Source organism: Phyllobates terribilis, unplaced genomic scaffold, assembly GCF_046119375.1.
Source record: "Phyllobates terribilis strain yellow unplaced genomic scaffold, ASM4611937v1 Scaffold_1__5_contigs__length_1240528914, whole genome shotgun sequence".
Lineage (NCBI taxonomy): Eukaryota > Metazoa > Chordata > Amphibia > Anura > Dendrobatidae > Phyllobates > Phyllobates terribilis.
This window is the reverse complement of record NW_027362761.1, coordinates 661,610,988-661,634,968: the sequence shown is the minus strand read 5'-3', so window position 1 is coordinate 661,634,968 and position 23,981 is coordinate 661,610,988. Positions and strand designations below refer to the sequence as shown.

Below are 23,981 nucleotides of genomic sequence, written 5' to 3'. Positions count from 1 at the left end.
CACAATTTTAATTCAATGTAAATTTGACATTTGTTTGGTGCGGTAATGTAAATAGCTTATGAAGGTGAAACAGTTACAAGTTCCTTTCTGTTAAGTCAGAAGTACAAAAGAGCCCTTAATTAGTAACTTCTAATTGCAATTCAGTCATTAAAAAAACAAACATGAAAAGTAGACAGATGGTCCAAAGTGGAATTTTAATTGATAAACTTTAACACCAGAAATAAATTTAAAAAGTAAACAAAGATCTAACACCAAGACAATTTATTAAAAAGTGTTTTTTAGAATTGAGGAAATAATTGTGCGAAGGAAAAAAAAGCCTTTCCCTTCATACTCTTTGAAATCCATTTGATATGGTAAAGAAATAATGGTGGCAGACAAAAAGTTAAGCAATAATGATTATGGAAAGATAATGTGGACACAAATAAGGTTGTAAATCCAGAACTGTCCTATATATGGTATTATGTGTGGCTATGGATATACAGTGGGGAAAATAAGTAATTGTTTCAGCTCCCTCCATAGATTTTCTATTAGGTTCATGTCTGGAGACTGGCTAGGCCACTCCAGGACCTTGAAATGCTTCTTTGTCATGCTGGAAGCCCCAGCCACAACCCATCTCCAATGCTCTTACTGAGGGAAGGAAGTTGTTGGTTAAAATCACGAAATACATGACCCCATCCATTCTTCCTTCTGTACGGTGCAGTTGTCCTGTCCCCTTTTCAGAAAAGCACCGAAAAGGTCTATTTTTGTTTCATCTGACCACATGACCTTCTCCCATTCCTCCTCTGGATGATCCAGGTGGTCATTGGCGAACTTCAAATGGGCCTGGATGTGTGCTGGTGTGAACTGGGGGACCTTGTGTGCCCTGCAGGATTTTAATCCATGATGGCGTTCTGTGTTACTATGTAATGTTTGAGACTGTGGTTCCAGCTCTCTTCAGGTCATTGACCAGGTCCACCTATGTAGTTCTGGGCTGATTCCTGACCTTTCTCAGAATCATCCTTATCACACAAGGCGAGATCTTGCATGTAGCCCCAGACTGAGGAAGATTGATAGTCATCTTGTGTTTGTTCCATTCTCTAATAATTGTGCCAACAGTTGTTGCCTTCTCAACAAGCTGCTTGCTTATTGTCCTGAAACCCATCCCAGCCCTGTCTACAATTTTGTCACTGGCGTTCTTAGACAGCTCTCTGGTCTTGGCCGTGTTGGAGAGGTTGAAGTGTGATTGATTGAGTGTGTGTACAGGTGTCTTTTATACAGAAGGAGGGCTTCTTAAAGAAAAACTAACAGGTCTGTGACAGCCAGGATTCTTGCTGGTTAGTAGGTGATCAAATGTGATTTTCTGTTTTTTATTTTTAGATTCTGTCTTTCACAGTTGAAGTGCACCTACGATAAAAATGACAGACCTCTCCATTCTTTGTAGGTGGGAAAACTTGCAAAATTGTCAGTGTATCAAATACTTATTTTTCCCTCTGCATGAGATAGATGCCAGTGATTGAATTATCTCTTTTAACATGATGTTGGCATTGAAAAAAAAGAAACCTTATGTAATGACACATTAGCAGACAATACAGTATTATGATTCGGAATAAATAGAAAAGAATAGGAAAGGGATGACTAGTGCGATACAATCACAAATATCATTAACATGCTACTAAAAAGCCTGCAGAGATTCTGGTAACATCTTCTGCCCATGCCTTATGATGCGGAGTGTGTTTACCAGTTACTGATGCACTGCTGCATGAAAGAGTGAGTATTGGGTCATATAGGCAAATAGAGTATATTAAGGTGCTCATTTGATAACATACATCATAAGCTCTCATCAGGTCATCCGGGATCTTTTAAATTCCTTAATTTACCTGAAAGTCCTGAAGATTTTTTGTCACTCATTACACTGCAGACATATTCACTGCAGTACAAGACAAAGAATTGCTTAAAGGTGTTGTTCCCTTTTAGTAAATGTTGATCTCCAGCTGCAAGTTAAGAAACCAACTCTCTGTACTCACCTTCCCCATGTCCACTAGGAAGTCCTCTGCTGCTCCTGGTGTCTGGTATTGGATGCTTCTTTGATGTCATGTCGACATCCCAGGAGCTAATAATGAGATCAGCAGCTGTGAGTGGGGTGTTTCCATGTAAATGAAATACTCTGCTCAGAACCGTTGAGCTCACTGAGTTGCTGCCACACTGTTGACATCCAGGCCACAGCCAATGTCAGACATCGGGAGCAGCGGTTATACTCCCCAATGGACCCGAGGAATTTTAGCACAGTTTATTTCTTTATAATGACCTGTAACTGGGGACCAATATTCACTGAAAGGGAACAACCCTTTTAAAGCAACCTAGGCATCACGTCACAGCCATATTTTGGTTTTGCTGCCCAATGGTCATTATATTATGGCAAGTTATTGTGCAAAATATATCTGCTTTCAGCTTTGATTTTAATTAAAGAGCAGGATTACAATAATACATAAGAAACATATGAGACTAGAATTAATAAGCAGATGCCATTCAGATGTCTTCCAATGCTGCAGAGCAATAGTGACCCTTCCATTTTCTTTCTTATGGTATAAATTAATAAAACAAAAGGACTGCAATACTCGAGCATTTGTAAAAGAATTCAAACTCAAGATTGACTCTGTTTAGAAAAAGTGCCAATCAGTACTGTGATATTATCCCTGCATTATTATTTCTTAATATATTGCCACTAAACAATACAAATTGTGCTGATAATTTGAGACTAAATGAATTAAGAAAACAATTTGGTCTCTGGTTAACTAAGTATACATGAAAGATTGTAATATAGAGTATATATTGAGCTATTTTGCTGTATGCAGGTTGAACTGAATGATATGCATACTTAACCCATTTGAATACAGAATTTAACACTATGTCAATCTAACTCTTATGTGTTACTCTTACATACATATTGCCTTATTGCATCATGCATGATGTTACAGTGACCAATTGCTAGATTTTTATAGGAAAATTATCAGGAATGATGGGAAATGGAATCAGAAGTTTTCTGGCATCACTCTGTATGGCACCCTCTTCTGACTACACCAATTGGCTAATATTATCTGTCCACAACCAGTTAGTATGCAGGACTCACTCGTGATTGCTAGGCTGAAGAATAGCATGAATTTCACATTTTTAACAATTTGGTTGGAAAGTTAAATAGGATGTCTTTTTTTCTGCCCTATTAAGAGAAAAGGGACTTCTAGAAGAGAGTGCAGCTTCAAAAAAGCAGCAATGACAGTAGAGGACACCTCAATCATCAGGAATAGAAAGAAAGCCTGTGTAATGTTCTTCGTTTAAAATGATCTGTTATTAAATGGTACTTAAGTGATAACTTCTCTTTGCCAAGGGCCACAATAGTTAGAACTTTGACAAATAGTACGGCTGTACAACTGGGGGCTTTCTTGTACAGAAGAAAACAGAAAACTTTAATGTACTGAAGTTTTTACTGTAGTCTGAACAAGTGATATGAAAATCAATGGGAAATAAACTGACTAAAGAGCCCTAAAGAACATTTTACAAAATAAAAAAGACAGAGAATCCTTAGCCTTTCCTACAGATAAAAAAAAAAAAATGATTGGACTGTTAAATTCTAAGTATTCGCTGTAGCAGTGGGCCTGCTTATAAAATACCTTTTTTATCGTAAAAGCAGCATTCCACTTTAGCTTTACTGTCATTAAATACCCCCAAAACATACATACACATAATGAGTTCTAGACTCATGCAGCACCACTAGTGTCTTCATAAAGGTCCCGAGATATTGTTAAATATGAATATGTTTGTGAACAACCTGAGCTTATCTCTTAGCAGTAACTGACATATCTGTTTTTAATACCATAGTGTTCTTTAATGAATGTATTATAGATCTTACAAATGGCACAGCTCTGTAATCTGTCTTTACACCTCAGTGGGTGCACTCAGCCATAACATTGCGGGCAAATTAGATCCATGAAAGGCTCTTAAACTGATAGAGAAATAGAACTGTTGCCAAACAAAGAATACAACATTTAGCTGTCCATTGTATACAGCTAAACAATTTGTGGTGGATTCGATATATATATGTAGATCAACCGTCCTAGACGCTTTGCAGCAAAAGGAAGCAAAAGAGTACAGTTCAGGAAACCAGTAAAACAAGAAATTATCCCCCTTAGTGCTTGAGGGGATTATATACCACAATGCATTAAGTATATGATTGTTTTAGATTATTGTTTTATCTAGGTCCACTTTCACTGGCAAGGGTCCAGCTTCCTCACTCTCTTCAGTAGGGCACATGGTAACAGACAAAACAGGATTCAGTGAAAAGGGGTCTGGCTTTTCCAGGTCTTCCAGATACTCTTTGTCTCCATTTATGCTCAGTGGCTATAGCAAAACAAAGAAAAAAAATTGGCTTATTTCATCACAATACATATTTACTGAGAAAAAGTAGATGGTTTCACATTACAGTATATCTTTGAAGTACATTGTTCTGTAACTTATCCTCTGGAAAGGCCCTGTTCACATACTATGGCAGGATACTGCAGAGACTACAGTACTGTGTCACTAAACTGATGAAAGCTTGTAATTAAAGATAAGCAAATCTTTTGAAATTTGAAATCACCAGTTCAGCCAAATATTTCCCAAATACCTTATTTATGGAAAACTGATTTGCTGCAAATTGAAAGTGCTGCATAGTCTCCAATTGCCCTGAAAATACGTGTATCACGCTCTTGAGGTCTCCTACAACTGTTTCCAATCCTTTTCAAGCTCTTTAATGCAAAGTTTTAGTAATGTCAAAGTAACCCAACATATATGGCCTTGGGTAAACGGATAGTAACCACTAGTAACAAACAGCCTGTTTAAACCCTTCATCCCTGAGCCAGTTTTCACTTTTATGACCAGGCCAAATTTTATAATTCTGACCACTGTCATTTTATGTGGTAATAACTCTGCAATGTTTCAACTGATCCTAGTGATTTGGAGATTGTTTTTTCATGACATATTGTACTACATCACATTTGAAATGACTTTGAGGGGCCTATATGACAGAAAATATCCCAAATTGTCACCATTCTAAAAACTGCACCCCTCAAGGTACTCAAAACCACATTCGAGAAGTTAATTAACCCTTCAGGTGCTTCACAAGAATTAATGGAATGTGGAAGGAAAAAAAAGAACATTTAACTTATTTTCATAAATATTATACTTCAGACCCAATTTTTTATCATTTTCAAAAGGAGAAAATGGACCATAAAATTTGTTGTGAAATTTCTCCGAAGTACGCCGATATCCAATATATGGAGGAAAACTACAGTTTGGGTGCACGGCAGGGCTCAGAAAGGATGGAGTGACGTTTTGCAATGCAAATTTTGATGGAATGTTCTGCGGGTATCATGTACCGTTTGGAGAGTCCCTGATGATTTTTTTTATTTTCACAAGGATAGCAGGAGAAAATGCACCCCCAAATTTGTTGTGCAATTTCTCCTGAGTACACAGACCCTAAATGTGATTGAAAACTACTTTTGAGTCACAGTGCAAAGCTCAGAAGGTAAGAAGTCCCTGAGGTGCCAGAACAGCAGAAGCCCCCATAAGTGACCCCATTTTACAAACTACACCTCTCAATCAATTCATCTAGGTGTGCAGTGAGCATATTGACACCACAGGTGTATCACAGAATTTTATACCATTGGGTAGTGAAGAATAAAATAATTAAACTTCTACCACCAAAATTTTGCCCCAGATTTTACATTTGCTCACTGGGAAATGGCTAAAAATGGCACCAAAATTTGTCCCACAATTTCTGCTGAATGTAGAAATACCCCATATGTGGCTGTACAGTACTGCTTAGCCACATGGCAAGCTTGCAGACTCCATATACCAAGCCCCTATGTGCTAGAAGAGCAGAATTCACCCTCATGTGACCCCATTTTTTGAAATTATACCCCTTTGAGAATTTATCTACAGGTGTAGTGACGATTTTGACTTTTTCCAGAAACAAGCAGCAGTGGATGTTGAGGAGTGAAAATTGCAAACTGCCATTGTAGTGCCCCGTAAGTTTAAGTCACCAGTACATTGTGGTGCCCAGCTCATGCTTCTGGAGACATGCACCCGTAAATTAGGCGGCTTGCTATCGCTACAGAAATGCCAAACATGTGGACGCTAAATGTGGTTAAGGCACGTGGGGCTTAGAAGGGAGGGGGAATTTGGGAGACCAGAATTTGCTGAATTTCTTTTGGGGTCGAGAAGCTATAGAGTTTTTCCAGAGCCTTTGTACTACCAATAATGTGGAAGCCCCCTATATTTCCATCTAACTCTCCGAATGATGTGATTCAGATGAAACTCACGAGGGATCTATTCACTATAATGAGGCAGCCGACTGCCTTTTTTAAGCACGCCTAACAAGACGGACACAAATCACAGGCTATACAACGTCCACAGTGCCTCCATCTGCCTCATTATATCCACTGGGGTTCTGTCTGAATGAGCGCAGGATAAATGTGACCTGAGCCATACTGCGATCTTTTGGAGACAGAATGAACAAATCAACAGCAGGTGAAGAATTGGTTTTATTTATATTTTACTCAATTCCTCGTGCTGTATAAGTGTTTAGACGACTTCATTATTTTGGACGTTGCGATTACAGAGATACCAGATTTATATATCTTTTTTTCTGTTTGGCTGCTATCATACACTAAAAGATGCTTGTTATTGCGCATTGCCATATTTTGAGAGCTATAATTTTTACATATGTCGGCCAACAGAGTCATGGGACAGCTTGTTTTTTTGCGGGATGAGTTGACGTTTTTGGTATCATTCTCGGGCACATGACATTTTTTGATCACTTTCTTTCTTTTTTTTTAAATCTTGTTTTTATTGAATAGAAAAATGTACATACATCAATGCAAATATTACCCGAAGCATATATACTAATGACAAGGATTAAATAAAGCCTACTATCATATATATGCTATGTTGTTATGACATGGTGGTTAACAAAGTATCTATTTCCGGCATAATTGCATTCATTTAAAAGGCAAACAAACCAAAAACTGGGAAGGGGAAGGAGGGGAAAAGACAACATGTCTGAAACAGGTACATCTCTTACATATTGACCACCCAACATGGGTGCGTAACCTTAAACTCTCTATAAGAGTTGTGGAAGACCCACCGACACCAGAGTAGACTCCTAACACCCATAAGCGTCTTTACACACCGGTTCCCTGAATATTTCTATATAGGCGCTTCTCCTAATAGTCGTTGCTCTTGATACCACACTGTTGGTTGAAAACAAGTTCTGATGTCATCCTGAATGTGTTGTGGAAAGTTTCAAAAAAGGACTGCATCCTTCCCTCTTTATGCAAGGAGGCCTCAACCCAATCCATCTGAAGTAGAAACGACAGTTTTTCTAGAAAGATATTGAAAGGATGAGCTTGGTCGTGGATCCATACCTGCAGAATGGCTTTAATACCAGCTGTCACCACCAAATGTAATAGTTTACAGGCCCCCGAAGAGAATGTATATTTATCTGGCTTTAAATATCCAAAGATGGCCCATATAGGCTCATTAGAAGCAAAGTTTGTCAGATGCGTGGTGGTGAACTGTCGCACTCTGACCTAAAAGGGTTGAATGACTGGGCATGTCCCTCTGACCTAAAAGGGTTGAATGACTGGGCATGTCCACAAGCAATGGAACAAATTGGCTTTGGGGGAGTGACAGTTAAAACACATGGAGGTTGTGTTTAGCCCCATTCTATGACCATTTTGTGGAGTTAAATAAGATCAGATTTTCAGTCTCATTTCTAGAAAACGAGCTAAAGGGAGGAATTTATGGGCTTGCTCTAGAGTTTTCAGAATGGTGTTACAGGACAAGGTGGGGCCCTCGATCAGCCATTTTGTTAGGGAAAATTGTGATTGCTCATAATCCAGGGCAACATGGATGAATTTGTAATTGATGGCTAAGAATTAGATTTGGTGAACCATATAAGCAGGCATGGTCTCCACTCCTGCTCAGGAACATGTGCTAGTATATTTATTACGTAACTCTTCACGCTGACATGGGTAAGTGCAATTCTAAAGTTGGTGCGTGGTTCTGATTGAAGGACTAGGATGCGGGGGTAGCACTGAGCTATATATATTATTCTAATCACTGGGGCTCCCTGAGAACCTTATCCGCATATTGATGCACTGTTACACTTTGATCCTGAATCTGATATATTGCTAGAGGATATACTAATGTCTCTGACTAGGATTTATAGATAAGATTGGGATAAGAATACCTTACCCAGCACTGGGCTTACTGCCATGTTTTGCTTGTTAATCCTTTTTTTTCATATATCTCTGTGCAGTTTTTTTCTATATTGCTGCATTTTATTGTATTTTTGTCTACATTGTTTAATAAAGATTATTAGTTTTTTGATTGTAATTGTCGGTGGCATTTTTTGGATGCTTTGGCATTCAAATATATAGTACAGACCAAAAGTTTGGACACACCTCATTTAAAGATTTTTCTGTAGTTTCATGACTATGAAAATTGTACATTCACACTGAAGGCATCAAAACTATGAATTAACACATGTGGAATTATATACTTAACAAAAAAGTGTGAAACAACTGAAAATATGTCTTATATTCTAGGTTCTTCAAAGTGGCCACCTTTTGCTTTGATGATTGCTTTGCATACTCTTGGCATTCTCTTGATGAGCTTCAAGACGTAGTCACCGGAAATGGTCTTTCAACAATCTTGAAGGAGTTCCCAGACATGCTTAGCACTTGTTGGCCCTTTTGCCTTCACTCTGCGGTCCAGCTCACCCCAAACCATGTCGATTGGGTTCAGGTCTGGTGACTGTGGAGGCCAGGTCATCTGGTGTAGCACCCCATCACTCTCCTTCTTGGTCAAATAGCCCTTACACAGCCTGGAGGTGTGTTTGGGGTCATTGTCCTGTTGAAAAAGAAATGATGGTCCAACTAAACGCAAACCGGATGGAATAGCATGCCGCTGCAAGATGCTGTGGTAGCCATGCTGGTTCAGTATGCCTTCAATTTTGAATAAATCCCCAACAGTGTCACCCCCACACCATCACACCTCCTCCTCCATGCTTCACGGTGGGAACCAGGCATGTAGAGTCCATCCGTTCACCTTTTCTGCGTCGCACAAAGACACGGTGGTTGGAACCAAAGATCTCAAATTTGGACTCATCAGACCAAAGCACAGATTTCCACTGGTCTAAAGTCCATTCCTTGTGTTCCTTAGCCCAAACAAGTCTCTTCTGCTTGTTGCCTGTCCTTAGCAGTGGATTCCTAGCAGCTATTTTACCATGAAGGCCTGCTGCACAAAGTCTCCTCTTAACAGTTGTTGTAGAGATATGTCTGCTGCTAGAACTCTGTGTGGCATTGACCTGGTCTCTAATCTGAGCTGCTGTTAACCTGCGATTTCTGAGGCTGGTGACTCGGATAAACTTATCCTCAGAAGCAGAGGTGACTCTTGGTCTTCCTTTCCTGGGGTGGTCCTCAAGTGAGCCAGTTCCTTTGTAGCGCTTGATGGTTTTTGCAACTGCACTTGGGGACACTTTAAAAGTTTTCCCAATTTTCCGGAATGACTGACCTTCATTTCTTAAAGTAATGATGGCCACTCGTTTTTCTTTACTTAGCTGCTTTTTTCTTGCCAAAATACAAATTCTAACAGTCTACTCAGTAGGACTATCAGCTGTGTATCCACCTGACTTCTGCACAACACAACTGATGGTCCCAACCCCATTTATAAGGCAAGAAATCCCACTTATTAAACCTGACAGGGCACACCTGTGAAGTGAAAACAATTTCTGGTGACTACCTCTTGAAGCTCATCAAGAGAATGCCAAGAGTGTGCAAAGCAGTCATCAAAGCAAAAGGTGGCTACTTTGAAGAACCTAGAATATAAGACATATTTTCAGTTGTTTCACACTTTTTTGTTAAGTATATAATTCCACATGTGTTAATTCATAGTTTTGATGCCTTCAGTGTGAATGTATAATTTTCAAAGTCATCAAAATACAGAAAAATCTTTAAATGAGAAGGTGTATCCAAACTTTTGGTCTGTACTGTAAGTTTATAATTTGCTTAATCCACTGCACTATATCTTGAGATATTATTTATGGGGAGATTAGCCCATACCATATCTCCAGCCAATATGAAATATATATATCTTTTGAATATTAGTTTGAGTAACTCTTACTTTGTAGATACTGGAAAGAAGGGAATCTGATGGTAGGGTATTTAGACTGCATCTCCTCTATTGAGTACATATTACGTTCCTCTAAGTGGACTAGATGTTTAATAGATGCTATACCTTGAGAATGGCACAAATAGACAGGGTGGGAATATCCATGTTGAAAATGAGGGTTACCAACGAGTGTGAGAAGGAGAGACACCCGGGGAGAGAGCCTAAACTGTCAGCGTATTTTCCGCCAAGCCTTCCATGCAGACACCAGGAGTGGATTTGATCTTACCTCAGCCGGCAATTCAGTATAAAGGAGGTATAAAAGGTCAGGAAGAGCATGCCCCGGTGTGAGACAACATTCCAAGCCATACTGGACATAGCAGAACATCCCTCCCAGCCAGTCCACCACCACCAGGAATAGGGATGCTAGGTTATAGTGTCTAATATCAGGGAAGTTTATTCCGCCATTTCCCTTCAGCTATTGGACTAATTTAAAGACTATAGGGGACTTTTTTCCCTCCCAGATAAATGAGCGGTACAAGTAGTTAATCCATTTCTACTCTTTAAGAGCTAAATAGATTGGGAGAGTATGAAAAAGATAGAAAAGACGTGGAAATTCTGTCATTTTAATTCAATTGGCTCTACCTAGGTATGACAGATTAAAATCCTTCCATTTAGCCAAGGTGGATTCTAAATTATTGAGATATAAATTGATATTGGTTTTGTAGAATTTAGCCGGATGTCTTGTCACCTGTACTCCCAAGTATTTTAATAAGCAAGTAGTCCATTGACAGGGGAATCCTGATGCCCATAATGGTCTGGAGGGGCCACTTAGCATCATCACCTCTTTTTTATCCCAATTGATATTGTAGCCTAATAAGCCTCCTTCTAATTCTTGTATAAGGGAATGCAGGACCTGTTTGGGGTTAGTTGCCACCAGCAAAATATCATCCGCAAATGCCGCGACCCTTAACTTTTTAGAGCCCACCATAAGTCCCCTAAAAGTAGGGGTCTGCATTAGGTGGCGTAATAAGGGGTCTATAGAGAGGTTAAATAAAAGAGGTGACAGAGGGCATCTCTGTTTGTCTCCCCAAAAGAGATCTATATGGAGGTATTGAATATATTTCAGGAACCTCGGGTCAAAATTTCCCCTGCCTAGAACTTTGACCTTGTCAAAGGCTTTTCGGCATCTAGACTCATCAATATTGCAGGTAGCCTTGATGAGTCTTGGGCCAAAAGAGTGGCTGTGACTGCCAGGCGTATATTTTCCACACTGCTCCGTCCCTGGGTAAAGCCTGTCTGAGCCTCACACAGAAGGTCAGGCAGCAACATTTGTAGACAGTTCGCTAAGATCTTCGCCACGAGTTTATAATCGTGGTTGAGGAGTGAGATTGGGATGCAGGATTGTGGCAATAGTGGGTCTCTGTTAGGTTTAGGGATAACTATGGTGCATGAATCAGTATATTGATTGATAGAAGCTCCCTGAAAGAAATCTGCATTAAAAAGGTTAGTCAAGATAAGTCAGGGGATAAAATCTTATAGTAATCAGAAAAGAGAGACCATCGGGGCCCGGGGTCTTACCGTTGGACACGTCTGTTATAGCTTGTCTCACTTCATTCTCTGTTATCACCAAGTCCAACATTACTTGTTGTTCAGTGGTCAGGGATGGGAGATTGATCAAGTTCAAAAAGGAGTTAATCACTGGGAGGTTGGCAGGGGAGGCTCTATGTAGATCCTCATAATAATCACTGAAAATTTGTGTGATCTCTTCACGGTCAGTTGTCTATGAGCCTTTTACGGGGTTCTGCAATTTAATAACTAGCTTGTAGGATTGCTTGTGTTTAGTTAGGGTATCTAACAATTTGCCCGTCTTACTTCCCCAGTGGTAAAATTTATTTTAGGTTAACTGGACCTGCCAGTGTGATTGAGAATGTATAAAAGAGTCCGGGAGATGTTCGGCCATAGAATAAGCTTGCTGTGCGTCAGGGGATGGGAACATGGCAAGCATTGTCTGAGTCCGAAGGAGGGAGGTGTGTAAGGCCTCTTTCTGTGTGCTTTCCTCCTACATGACAGATAACTGATGCTATGTCCTCTCATAACGGCCTTAGAAGTGGCCCAGAGTAAAGAGATATTGTCAGTGTGGATGATATTGTCATCTAGGAAGTCATTCCAGTGTAATTTAAGAAAGGCTTTGAAATCATCTGATTCTGCCAGGTGGGATGGAAATCTCCAATGTCGCATCCGGGGGCTTGTAACCGTTAACCCCTCTAATAGTATGCACCACGTCGTAACCCCCGGCGCTGAGACAGCACTAAACTGGGCACATGTCAGCTGATTTATACAGCTGACATATGCCCGCAACAGCCGCGAGTGGAATCGCGATCCACCCGCGGCTGTTAACTAGTTAAATGCTGCTGTCAATCTCTGACAGCGGCATTTAACAGCGCTATGCAGGAAGCGCGTCACTTACCCCGCCCATCGATGACCCCGTCACATGATCGTGTGTCATCGATGGGTTGGCATGACAACCCGGGGTCTGCAGGAGACCCTTGTGGTTGTCATGTCCAGATTGCTATGAGCGCCGCCCAGTGGTCGACGCTCATAGCATGTGAGCAAATCTGCTACATACAGGCGATCTGCTCATCACCTGTATGTAGAAGAGCCGATCATGAAATTGCTGCTTCTAGTCTCCCATGGAGACTATTGAAGCAAGCAAAAAGTAAAAGAAAAATGTTTTTAAAAATATATAAACAAAAAAATATATATAAAAGTTTAAATCACAGCATTTCACCCCATTCAAAATAAAACAATAAAAAAAAAAACACATACACATATTTGATATCGCCGAGTTCAGAATCACCCAATCTATTAACATAAAAAAAATTAATCTGATCAGTAAACGGCGTAACGAGAAAAAAATTCTAAGCGCCAAAATTACGTTTTTTTGGTCACCGCAACATTGCAATAAAATGCAATAATATGTGATTAACACATCGGATTTACCCCAAAATGATATCAATAAAAACATCAGCTCGGCGCCCCTCACCCGGCCCCAGATCACGAAAAATGGAGACGCTACGGGTCTTGAAAATGGCGCAATTTTTTTTTTTCAGCAAACTTTGTATTTTTTTTTTCACCACTTAAATAAAAAAGGACCTATACATTTTTGGTGTCTACGAACTCGTAATGACCTGGAGAATAAGAATGGCAGGTCAGTTTTAGTATTCAGTGAACGTGTTAAAAAAAAAAAAAAACAACTGTGGAATTGCACTTTTTTTGCAATTTCACAGCACTTGAAATTTTTTTCCCATTTTCCAGTATATGATATGGTAAAACCAGTGATGTCATTCAAAAGTACAACTCGTCACACAAAAAATAAGCTCTCACATGGCCATATTGACCAAAAAATAAAAAAGTTATGGATCTGGGAACAAGAGTAGCAAAAAAAACGAAAACGCAAAAACGGAAAATGCTCCAGTCATGAAGGGATTAAAGTCAGGAACAGTGAAATAGGAGTATGATCTGAGATCAGTATTGGGCAGATGCGGGAATCATGATGTTGGATAAATAGTGGTGTGGAAATGAGGAAGTAATCAATACGGGAGAAGGACTGATGGGTAGAGGAGTGGCATGTGTACTCTCTAGCTGCGGAATCCGTCATTCTCCATGGATCACAGAGTGAAAGCTGTTCAATGAAGTGTAGGAAGGAAGCGGTGGCTACTGAGGTCAGTGTAGAGGGTGAAGGTGTCTAAGGTAGGACATTGTACTAAGTTAAAGTCTCCTCCTACTATTAGATGGTTAGGCCCAAGTCCCAAAAGAATCTGGAAAATCGATGTGTATAAGTAAAGTTGGTCATGGTTGGACGCATAGAGATTGACAAAAAAATATTTTGCTGGCTATTTCCACTTTCAGAATCAGATATCTACGCTGCTTGTCACTAATAGAATCTTGAATGGAACATGGCAGGCCCTTCTTAATAAAACTGGCTACTCTGCGTAATGATGAAGTATGCGAGGCAGCATAACAATCATTTATCCAAGGGGTTAGTAACTTACCAGGCTTGTCAGCCCTCCAATGTGTCTCTTGCAGTGATGAGCAAGCGTGCTCGCAACTGCACGGTACTCGCCCGAGCATCTCACTATTCGAGATGCTCGGCGCGTACTTCCTGGATTCCTATATAAGACCCGGTGACCCTATGCTCATCACAGTCAACCCTTGAGACAGGCAGAATAGGAGAGCTGCAGCTGAGTAAGGGAAAGAATTGGTGGTTTATTTAGTGAGGTATTCCACAGCAATATATACACATCAGAACTAACAGTCATTCTAACGACTAATCCAGAAGCATATCAATCCTGGTGATAGCAGGAGTTAAGGCCCCGTCACACTTAGCGACGCTGCAACGATCCCGACAACGATACGACCTGTCAGGGATCGTTGCTGCATCGCTATGTGGTCGCTGGTGAGCTGTCAAACAGGCAGGCTCACCAACGATCAGGGGAGCAGCGACATCGTGGAAAGAATCTTTCCACGATGTCCTGCTCCTGGTTACCAGCCTGCTGAAGCAGGAGCAGGCTGGTAACCATGATAAACATCGGGTTACTAAGGGCACACGCGCACCTGATGGTGAATGGCCTCCCGCCCACACTATGGCCATTCACATAAAACTGGCCCATTTAAATATCACATACCATGCAGGAGAAGACTTCCAGTTTCACATCACTGAAGCTAACAGTGACTTTGTCACAATTCAAAAAATAATTATTTATTGATAGAGTTACAAAGTCAACGCATTTTCAAAGCCATAAGAGACCCCATTTTACAAACTACACCTCCCAATGAATTCATCTAGGGGTGCAGTGAGCATGTTGATATAACATGTGCCTCACAGAATTGGGAAATGGGTAAAAATGGCACCAAAATTTGTCACACAATTTTTGCTGAATTTAGAAGCACCCCATGTGGTTATACGGTGAGACTCGTGAGGGACGGAGCGCTGTTTGCCTCCTGGAGAGCAGATTTTCCTAGAATAGTAGGCAGACTCCATATACAGAGACCCTAAGTGCTAGAAGAGCAGAATCCCCCCTCAAGTGACCCCATTTTGGAAATTATACCCCTTTGGGAATTTATCTACAGGTGTGGTGGAGATTTTAATCCATGGGTGTTTTCCAGAAACAAGCTGCATTGGATGTTGCTGAATGAAAATTGCAAACTGCCGTTGTAGTGACATGTACACTACCGTTCAAAATTTGGGGTCACCCACACAATTTTCTGTTGTCCATGAAAACTCATACTTTTATTTATCAACTGAGTTGCAAAATGAATAGAAAATATAGTCCAGACATTGACAAGGTTAGAAATAATGATTTTTATTTGAAAGAATAATTTTCACCTTCAAACTTTGCTTTCGTCAATGAATGCTCCCTTTGCAGCAATTACAGCATTGCAGACCTTTTGCATTTTAGCTGTTAATTTGCTGAGGTAATTTTGAGAAATTTCACCCCATGCTTCCTGAAGCCCCTCCCACAAGTTGGATTGGCTTGATGGGCACTTTTTGCGTACCATACGGTCAAGCTGCTCCCACAACAGCTCAATGGTGTTGAGATCTGGTGACTGCGCTGGCCACTCCATTACAGATAGAATTACAGCTGCCTGCTTCTTCCCTAAATAGTTCATGCAAAATTTGGAGGTGTGCTTTGGGTCATTGTCCTGTTGTAGGATGAAATTGGCTCCAATCAAGAGCTGTCTACAGGGTATGGCATGGCATTGCAAAATGGAGTGATAGCCTTTCTTATTCAAAATCCCATTTACCTTGTACAAATCTCCCACTTTACCAGCACCAAAGCAACCCCAGACCATCAAATTACCTCCACCATGCTTGACAGATGGCGTCAGGCACTCTTCCAGCATCTTTTCAGTTGTTCTGCATCTCACAAATGTTCTTCTGTGTGATCCAAACACCTCAAACTTTGATTCGTCAGTCCATAAAACTTTTTTCCAATCTTCCTCTGTCCAATGTCTGTGCTCTTTTGCCCATATTAATCTTTTCCTTTTATTAGCCAGTCTCAGATATGGCTTTTTCTTTGCCACTTTGCCCTGAATGCCAGCATCCCGGAGTCACCTCTTCACTGTAGACGTTGACACTGGCGTTTTGTGTGTACTATTTAATGAAGCTGCCAGTTGAGGAACTGTGAGGCGTCGATTTCTCAAACTAGAGACTCTAATGTACTTGTCTTGTTGCTCAGTTGTGCAGCGGGGCCTCCCACTTCTCTTTCTACTCTGGTTAGAGCCTGTTTGTGCTCTCCTCTGAAGGGAGTAGTACACACCGTTGTAGGAAATCTTCAGTTACTTGGCAATTACTTCCATGGAATAGCCTTCATTTCTAAGAACAAGTATAGACTGTCGAGTTTCACATGAAAGTTCTCTTTTTCTGGCCATTTTGAGAGTTTCATAGAACAAACAAATGTAATGCTCCAGATTCTCAACTAGCTCAAAGGAAGGTCAATTTTATAGCTTCTCAAATCAGCCAAACCGTTTTCAGCTGGGCTAACATACTTGTGCAAGGGTTTTCTAGGGTTTTCTAAACATCCATTAGCCTTCTTACACAGTTAGCAAACATAATGTACCATTAAAACACTGGAGTGGTGGTTGTTGGAAATGGGCCTCTATACACCTATGTAGATATTGCAATAAAAACAAGACGTTTGCAGCTAGAATAGTCATTTACCACATTAACAATGTATAGAGTGTATTTCTGATTAATTTAATGTTAGCTTCATTGAAAAAAAATGTGCTTTTCTTTCAAAAATAATGAAATTTCTAAATGACCCTAAACTTTTGAACAGTAGTGTACGTTGTGCCCAGCTTGTGCTTCTGGAGACATGCACCCGTAAATTAGGTGGGCTCTCATCGCTACAGAAATGCCAAACATGTGGATGCTAACTGTGGTTTAGGCACACTGTGGGGCTCAAAAGGGAGGTGGGCATTTGTATTTGGGAGCACAGAATTTGCTTAATTTCTTTTGGGAGCCATTTTGCTTTGCCATAGCCTTTGTGCTACTAGTAACGTGGAAGCCACCTATATTTCCGTTAACAGATGACGGACCTGAGTGGGGACTTGCTTTTTTTGTGGATTGAGTCAAAGCTTTTATTGTGTAAAAATAACCTTGGCACTCAAGAATAAGTTCCAGAAAATGAAAATTTATTGCAGTCCATTACAAATAATGACAAAACGTTTCGGTCACTTAGGACCTTCTTCAGTTGACTGCAGAAAACACAAAACAATGTGAGTAAATAATAACAACAAAACTCTTTACAAAATCATATACAATCAATGTAAAATAAACATCTAGGTATCAAAATTAGATGGGGATTGGATGGGGATTCAGGAGTAAGGGGAGAGGAAAAAGACCTGAGGGGTTCCTACATGTGAATAAAGCTATCTCTATCCAACCGTGGTAGTGAGGGAAATGAAGACAGTAACCTACCAGTAAATAGACTGTGGTAGGATTGATGGACAAAAATCTTAAGAGGGTCCTATAAAGGACTGCCTAGGAATGGAAGAAATATTCAGTGGGGTGAATCTCTAAGTAAAGTCAAAATGATTTTAACTTGTAGGGACACCGCGGCGCCATACAGTGCAGTATCTAGAAACAGGTATTTATGTTCTTTATCCCTACAAGTTAAAATCATTTTGACTTTACTTAGAGATTCACCCCACTAAATGTTTCTTCCATTCCTAGGCAGTCCTTTATAGGACCCTCTTAAGATTTTTGTCCATCAATCCTACCACAGTCTATTTACTGGTAGGTTACTGTCTTCATTTCCCTCACTACCACGGTTGGATAGAGATAGCTTTATTCACATGTAGGAACCCCTCAGGTCTTTTTCCTCTCCCCTTACTCCTGAATCCCCATCCAATCCCCATCTAATTTTGATACCTAGATGTTTATTTTACATTGATTGTATATGATTTTGTAAAGAGTTTTGTTGTTATTATTTACTCACATTGTTTTGCGTTTTCTGCAGTCAACTGAAGAAGGTCCTAAGTGACCGAAACGTTTTGTCATTATTTGTAATGGACTGCAATAAATTTTCATTTTCTGGAACTTATTCTTGAGTGCCAAGGTTATTTTTACATGATTGAGGGCACGGTCCCTTCTTGAGCACCACTTATCAGGAGTGCAGCGATTAGATTATATATTTACGATTACCGGTCCGCTTGCACCCTATGGGGAAATGTCCTCGTCCACATTCTCCTACAATGCGGATGAAGCTACCTCTATTCTGGCCCAAACCTGTGTGTCAAGTGATTTCTTGAGAGTTCCCCCAGGTGAGATTAGGGGACGGAATTTGGAGAAGGAACACCGCCATCTAGTTAACCTAGAACTACACCGCACCACCCTGACTGAATATTTGAGGGTACAAAGGATCCCCAGGGGCCTCAGGGTTCCATTGAGACCCACTCTTTTTGCCGATATACCCGACTATTGTAACAAGTTCGAACAAATCCTTAACAAATGCTCCTTTGATTTAATGGTTCTGACCGTTGATTCACTCCATAAAGCTATAACATCCACAAAGGAACTTATTGGCAACATTGAAACCCAACTGGTCTCTTCAGCAAGTCCAGACGAGTGGACCGCTTTAAAAGCCAAAATCCAAAGTAACATCGATCAACACAGGAGGGACACAGAATCTAGAAAGAGGAACAAATTCCAACGAGATACAGAAGATTACGAGCTAAAAAGAGTCTATAAATGGCAAGAAAAACAACACCAGGGTGGAAATTTCCAAAGATTTACTCGCTCATCCACAGAAATGTCCTCTTCTGGCTCGGAACCAGAGAGGAGGGACCATTTTACCACCTCTTCTCATCATTTTTTAGGACAACAGCGGAGATACCCACGAAGAAGAAGACGAGGAGAGGCGGCCAGCACCAGAGGAAACGTGGAATTCAACAGGATAACTCGGTCACAGACACAACACCCTTGGTGGTAAATATCTCCTCAAAGACTCTTGGCATAGCACAGTTGTCTGTATTACAAAAGGGTCTTTCGTTTTGCCCAAGAGGAAGGTATAATACCTTCAAACTCGATATGGAGCTACAACGCTTCTATCGCACTTTGAGATTAAAGGTACACCTTGCTAAGATAGCTTCACCCCCCTATGACGTTACAGTTCCTCCTGTCGCCTGTCAGGATGTAGCAATCACAGCAAAAAGCCTTGGTCTATTTAACAAGAGAGGCCACCCCATGGTTCCCATGCTTTAGAAACTTTTATTGGTTTCGTGGACACAGCGTTCCGCCAATTACGATCGAGGGTGGACAAGGGGAAACTTCATTTTGAGCCTAATCTGTCCGCCATTGATCAACAAGCTTTAACAAGCCTCAGGGAAGATAGGGACCTTATCATCAAACCCGCAGACAAGGGGGGTGCTATAGTCGTCATGGATAGAGTCAAATCTATCAAGGAAATAGAACGCCAACTTAGCGACACTACCACTTACCGCCAACTTACCCAAGATCCAACTTCCCAGTTCAGTAATCTGATACGGACTACCATTAATAGATACATGACGGCAGGAACGATTGATGCGAAAACCGGCGAATTTCTCATCAAAACACATCCAATCACGCCTGTTTTTTACATTTTACCCAAAATACATAAAAATCTTAGTGAACCCCCTGGTCGTCCCATCGTGGCCTCGACCGATTCGATACTCTCCCCTCTATCAATATTTCTAGAAAAGATTATTACACCACTGATACAAAAGAGCCCATCATTCCTGTTAGACACGGGCGCATTCCTTAAAACTTTGACAGACCTAAAACAGGTCCCCCCCACTGCGTTACTAGTGTCCCTGGATGTAAAAAATCTATACACTTCAATACCACACGACCGGGGACTCCACTCGGTTAAGACCATACTTGCAGAATCCCTGATGGATCCAAGAATATTTGAACTGGCCCTAGACCTATTAACGTTAGTACTCACCAAAAATTACTTCTTGTTTCAGGACAGATACTATTTACAGATAAAAGGCACCGCGATGGGATCAAATGTAGCGCCCCCTTTCGCTAATTGTTACATGGCAGCCTTTGAGAGCGCAGTTGTATACACTCACCCTCTCTTCCGATCTCATTCAGTCGCTTGGAAGAGATTCATAGACGATATTTTTTGCATATGGGATGGTCCCTTAGAGACCCTAGAAACCTTCTTTTCTGATCTCAACATGGCTTGGCCAGACTTGGGATTTACACTAACTTCTGACCCACACAGAGTGAGCTTTTTGGATACAGTAATTATCAAAGATAGTGAGGGCTTTCTTACTACAGATCTCTACACTAAACCGACAGACCGTAACAGTCTGCTACACTACATGAGCAACCACCCGGCACATATAAAAAAATCGATACCGAGATCACAGTTCAAGAGGGTGGAACGTATAGTCTCAGACCCCATCATCCGCCAACAGAGATTACGGGAGATGGGGACAAAATTCAAAGAGAGAGGATACCCTGCGTCCATCCTACAGCCAGAACCTGTTGATCCCACAAGGGCACGCCTGGATAATTCAGACTGAATTGCATTCATCCATACATATCACCCCTTCACTTACATACTTCATAAAACTATTCGCAAACATTGGAATATCCTACGCACCGGTTACCCATCCATTACCGGCTTTCAAAAACCATTCATGCCCTGTTTTAAACGAGCCCAAAACCTCAAGGACTCCTTGATCCGAGCCGACATTGGCGCCAGTAAATCAAAACCTACACAACGTTTTCTCCAGACTTCCAAGACGGGTACCTTTCCATGTTTACAATGTAGGCAATGTAACAATGTCCTTAAAGGCAACATAATATATCACCCACAGACAGGCAAAAAATACAATATCAAAGGTTTTTATACCTGTGAAAGCACATTTGTAATTTATCTTATCAAATGCCCCTGTGGATTGATATATATTGGGGAAACTACACAGCCCATACGGGATAGAATATCGAAACATAAATCTACGATTAGGTGCAAGAATCTGCTTCTGCCCATTCCCCATCACTTTGTCACCATGGGACACAATATTTCTCAATTAAGGTACCAGGTGTTGGAACAAGTCCCACCACCACGACGCGGGGGTGACCGTATCCGCCTCCTTAAACAAAGGGAGGCCTTTTGGATCCATGAAATGGAGGCTCTTGCACCCAAAGGTCTTAATAGGGAATATGACCTTCTGTCTTTTGTCTAAAAATTTCTCATTCTCTATGAATAATATTTATTGTGATGCTCCTATATGCAGTACTTTTTCCTAACTATCTCTTTTTCATTTACAGATGTTGTCTATCCCCAAAGTGTCTTCCCTTGTCCTCCTCTGTGATTCCCGAACCATTAAGTACCTTCTTGTACCGCTACCCACAGTGATTAATCCAGCGCAGACATTTCCTGCACTTTGGAACGCAAGCGCACCTCCCGTGGACCGCACACGTGATCTTGAAACGTCACTTCCGGTAAAACAAGGACGTCACTTCCGGTTTCGCGATAACCGCGTCCTTTAACCCATAGTAGCGATTGGTGCGTCCTGCTATTACCTCCCCTATTTAAGTGATCTCCCCCCCTAGTCTAATGGTCAGCATACCTAGAGGTGGACACCGCGGCGCCATACAGTGCAGTATCTAGAAACAGGTATTTATGTTCTTTATCCCTACAAGTTAAAATCATTTTGACTTTACTTAGAGATTCACCCCACTGAATGTTTCTTCCATTCCTAGGCAGTCCTTTATAGGACCCTCTTAAGATTTTTGTCCATCAATCCTACCACAGTCTATTTACTGGTAGGTTACTGTCTTCATTTCCCTCACTACCACGGTTGGATAGAGATAGCTTTATTCACATGTAGGAACCCCTCAGGTCTTTTTCCTCTCCCCTTACTCCTGAATCCCCATCCAATCCCCATCTAATTTTGATACCTAGATGTTTATTTTACATTGATTGTATATGATTTTGTAAAGAGTTTTGTTGTTATTATTTACTCACATTGTTTTGCGTTTTCTGCAGTCAACTGAAGAAGGTCCTAAGTGACCGAAACGTTTTGTCATTATTTGTAATGGACTGCAATAAATTTTCATTTTCTGGAACTTATTCTTGAGTGCCAAGGTTATTTTTACATGATTGAGGGCACGGTCCCTTCTTGAGCACCACTTATCAGGAGTGCAGCGATTAGATTATATAAAGCTTTTATTGTGATCCAGAATGTTATGTAAAATGTTCCCATTTATCCTGCGCTGAGCACGGATATTGGGGTTTCCATTTAAATATCTGAGTGACGTAATTCAGATGAAACCCCTGAGGAATTCATTCACTATAATGTGGGAGCAGAGTTACTTTAGACTCCGTCTGGCCTTTGTTTAGCGTCTCCTTTTTTTCAGATTGCTCTCAGTGGGAAAAACAAGATAATCTTGTAGTTATGATACCTTTTAATGGCTAACAAAAATAAAATGAATGATGTTAAAAGGCAAGCTTTCGGGACAACTTAGGTCCCTTCCTCAGGCATGGTATGACAAGATATAAGAAGAAACAAATATATGCACACAAAGAAAAAAAAAGAAAGGAAAAGAAAAGCAGATGCATGGCATAATAAATTGACATTTAAATAAACAAACAAACTGAGCTTGGAAAGTGAGACCTTAATTGGATTAGATTAGTGGTGTGAAAGTTTTATGGTCCCAATATCCAGGGGTGGGATTCGGCTGGTTTGGTCCGGTTCATGAAAACCAATTGTTCAAATTGCTGCCGGTTCCCCAAACCGGCCAGAAGCGGCGCTGCGATACTGTTCCCTGTGCATCCGGCCGCACATGAAGTTGAAAAAGGCACAAGTCACATTGCCCTCATCCTGTGCGGCGATCCCTCCTGCTCCGCTGTTGACAGGAGGAAAATAGTAGCGGAGCGGAGGGATCTGTCCTCTGCTTCCTGCCCGGCGCTGAATCCTCCCTAACACAGGTGCGTGGCTTGATGACGCACCTGTGTCATCATGCAGCGTGCGCCTGTGCCATCATGCAGCGTGCGCCTGTGTCAGGCAGAAAGTTGGCGGCATCGAGGATGCTGCGGCCTGCGGGGGAATGAGCAGAGAGAGGTTAGTGTTTGTTTTTTTTTAACTAATGCACTGGCGATGGGGGAGAGCAATGGTGATGGAGGAGGTGGGGGGAGATGGGGAGAGGAATGGTGATGGAGGAGATGAATGGTGATGGGAGAGGAGAGGAATGGTGATGGAGGAGGTGGGGTGGATGGGGGAGAGGAATGGTGATGGAGGAGGTGGGGGGAGATGAGGGACAGCAATGGTGATGGAGGAGGTGGGGGAGATTGATGGTGATGGATGGAGGAGATGGGGGAGAGCAATGGTGATGGAGGAGGTGGGGGGAGATGAGGGACAGCAATGGTGATGGAGGAGGTGGGGGGAGAGCAATGGTGATGGATGGAGGAGGTGGGGGGAGATGCGGGAGAGGAATCGTGATTGATGGAGGAGGTGAGGGAGATGGGGGAGAGCAATGGTGATGGAGAAGGTGGGGGAGATGCGGGAGAGCAATGGTGATGAAGGAGGTGGGGGAGATATGGCAATGATGAGGGAGAAGGTGGGGGGAGATATGGCAATGATGGAGGAGATATGAGAATGATGGAGGAGGTGGGGGAGATATGACAATGATAGAGGAGATATGACAATGAAGGAGAAGGTGGGGAGAGTAATGATGAAGAAGGTAGGGAAGAGCAATGATGGGGATGGGAGAGAGCAAAGATGGAGGAGGTGGG

At 41.4% G+C, this 23,981-nt stretch overlaps 1 protein-coding gene across 1 annotated transcript in view; it reads right to left on the bottom strand.

Moving 5' to 3' along the window:
• Positions 1–175: 175 nt before the first annotated feature.
• The window catches only part of LOC141273299 (transmembrane protein 59-like), a 324,881-nt gene continuing 301,075 nt past the window's right edge, over positions 176–23,981 (bottom strand). The window contains exon 8 of the mRNA XM_073684938.1: positions 176–4,371. Within this exon, the coding sequence (XP_073541039.1) occupies positions 4,210–4,371 (162 nt within the window). The 3' untranslated portion in view covers positions 176–4,209. The remainder of the gene's footprint in view (positions 4,372–23,981) is intronic.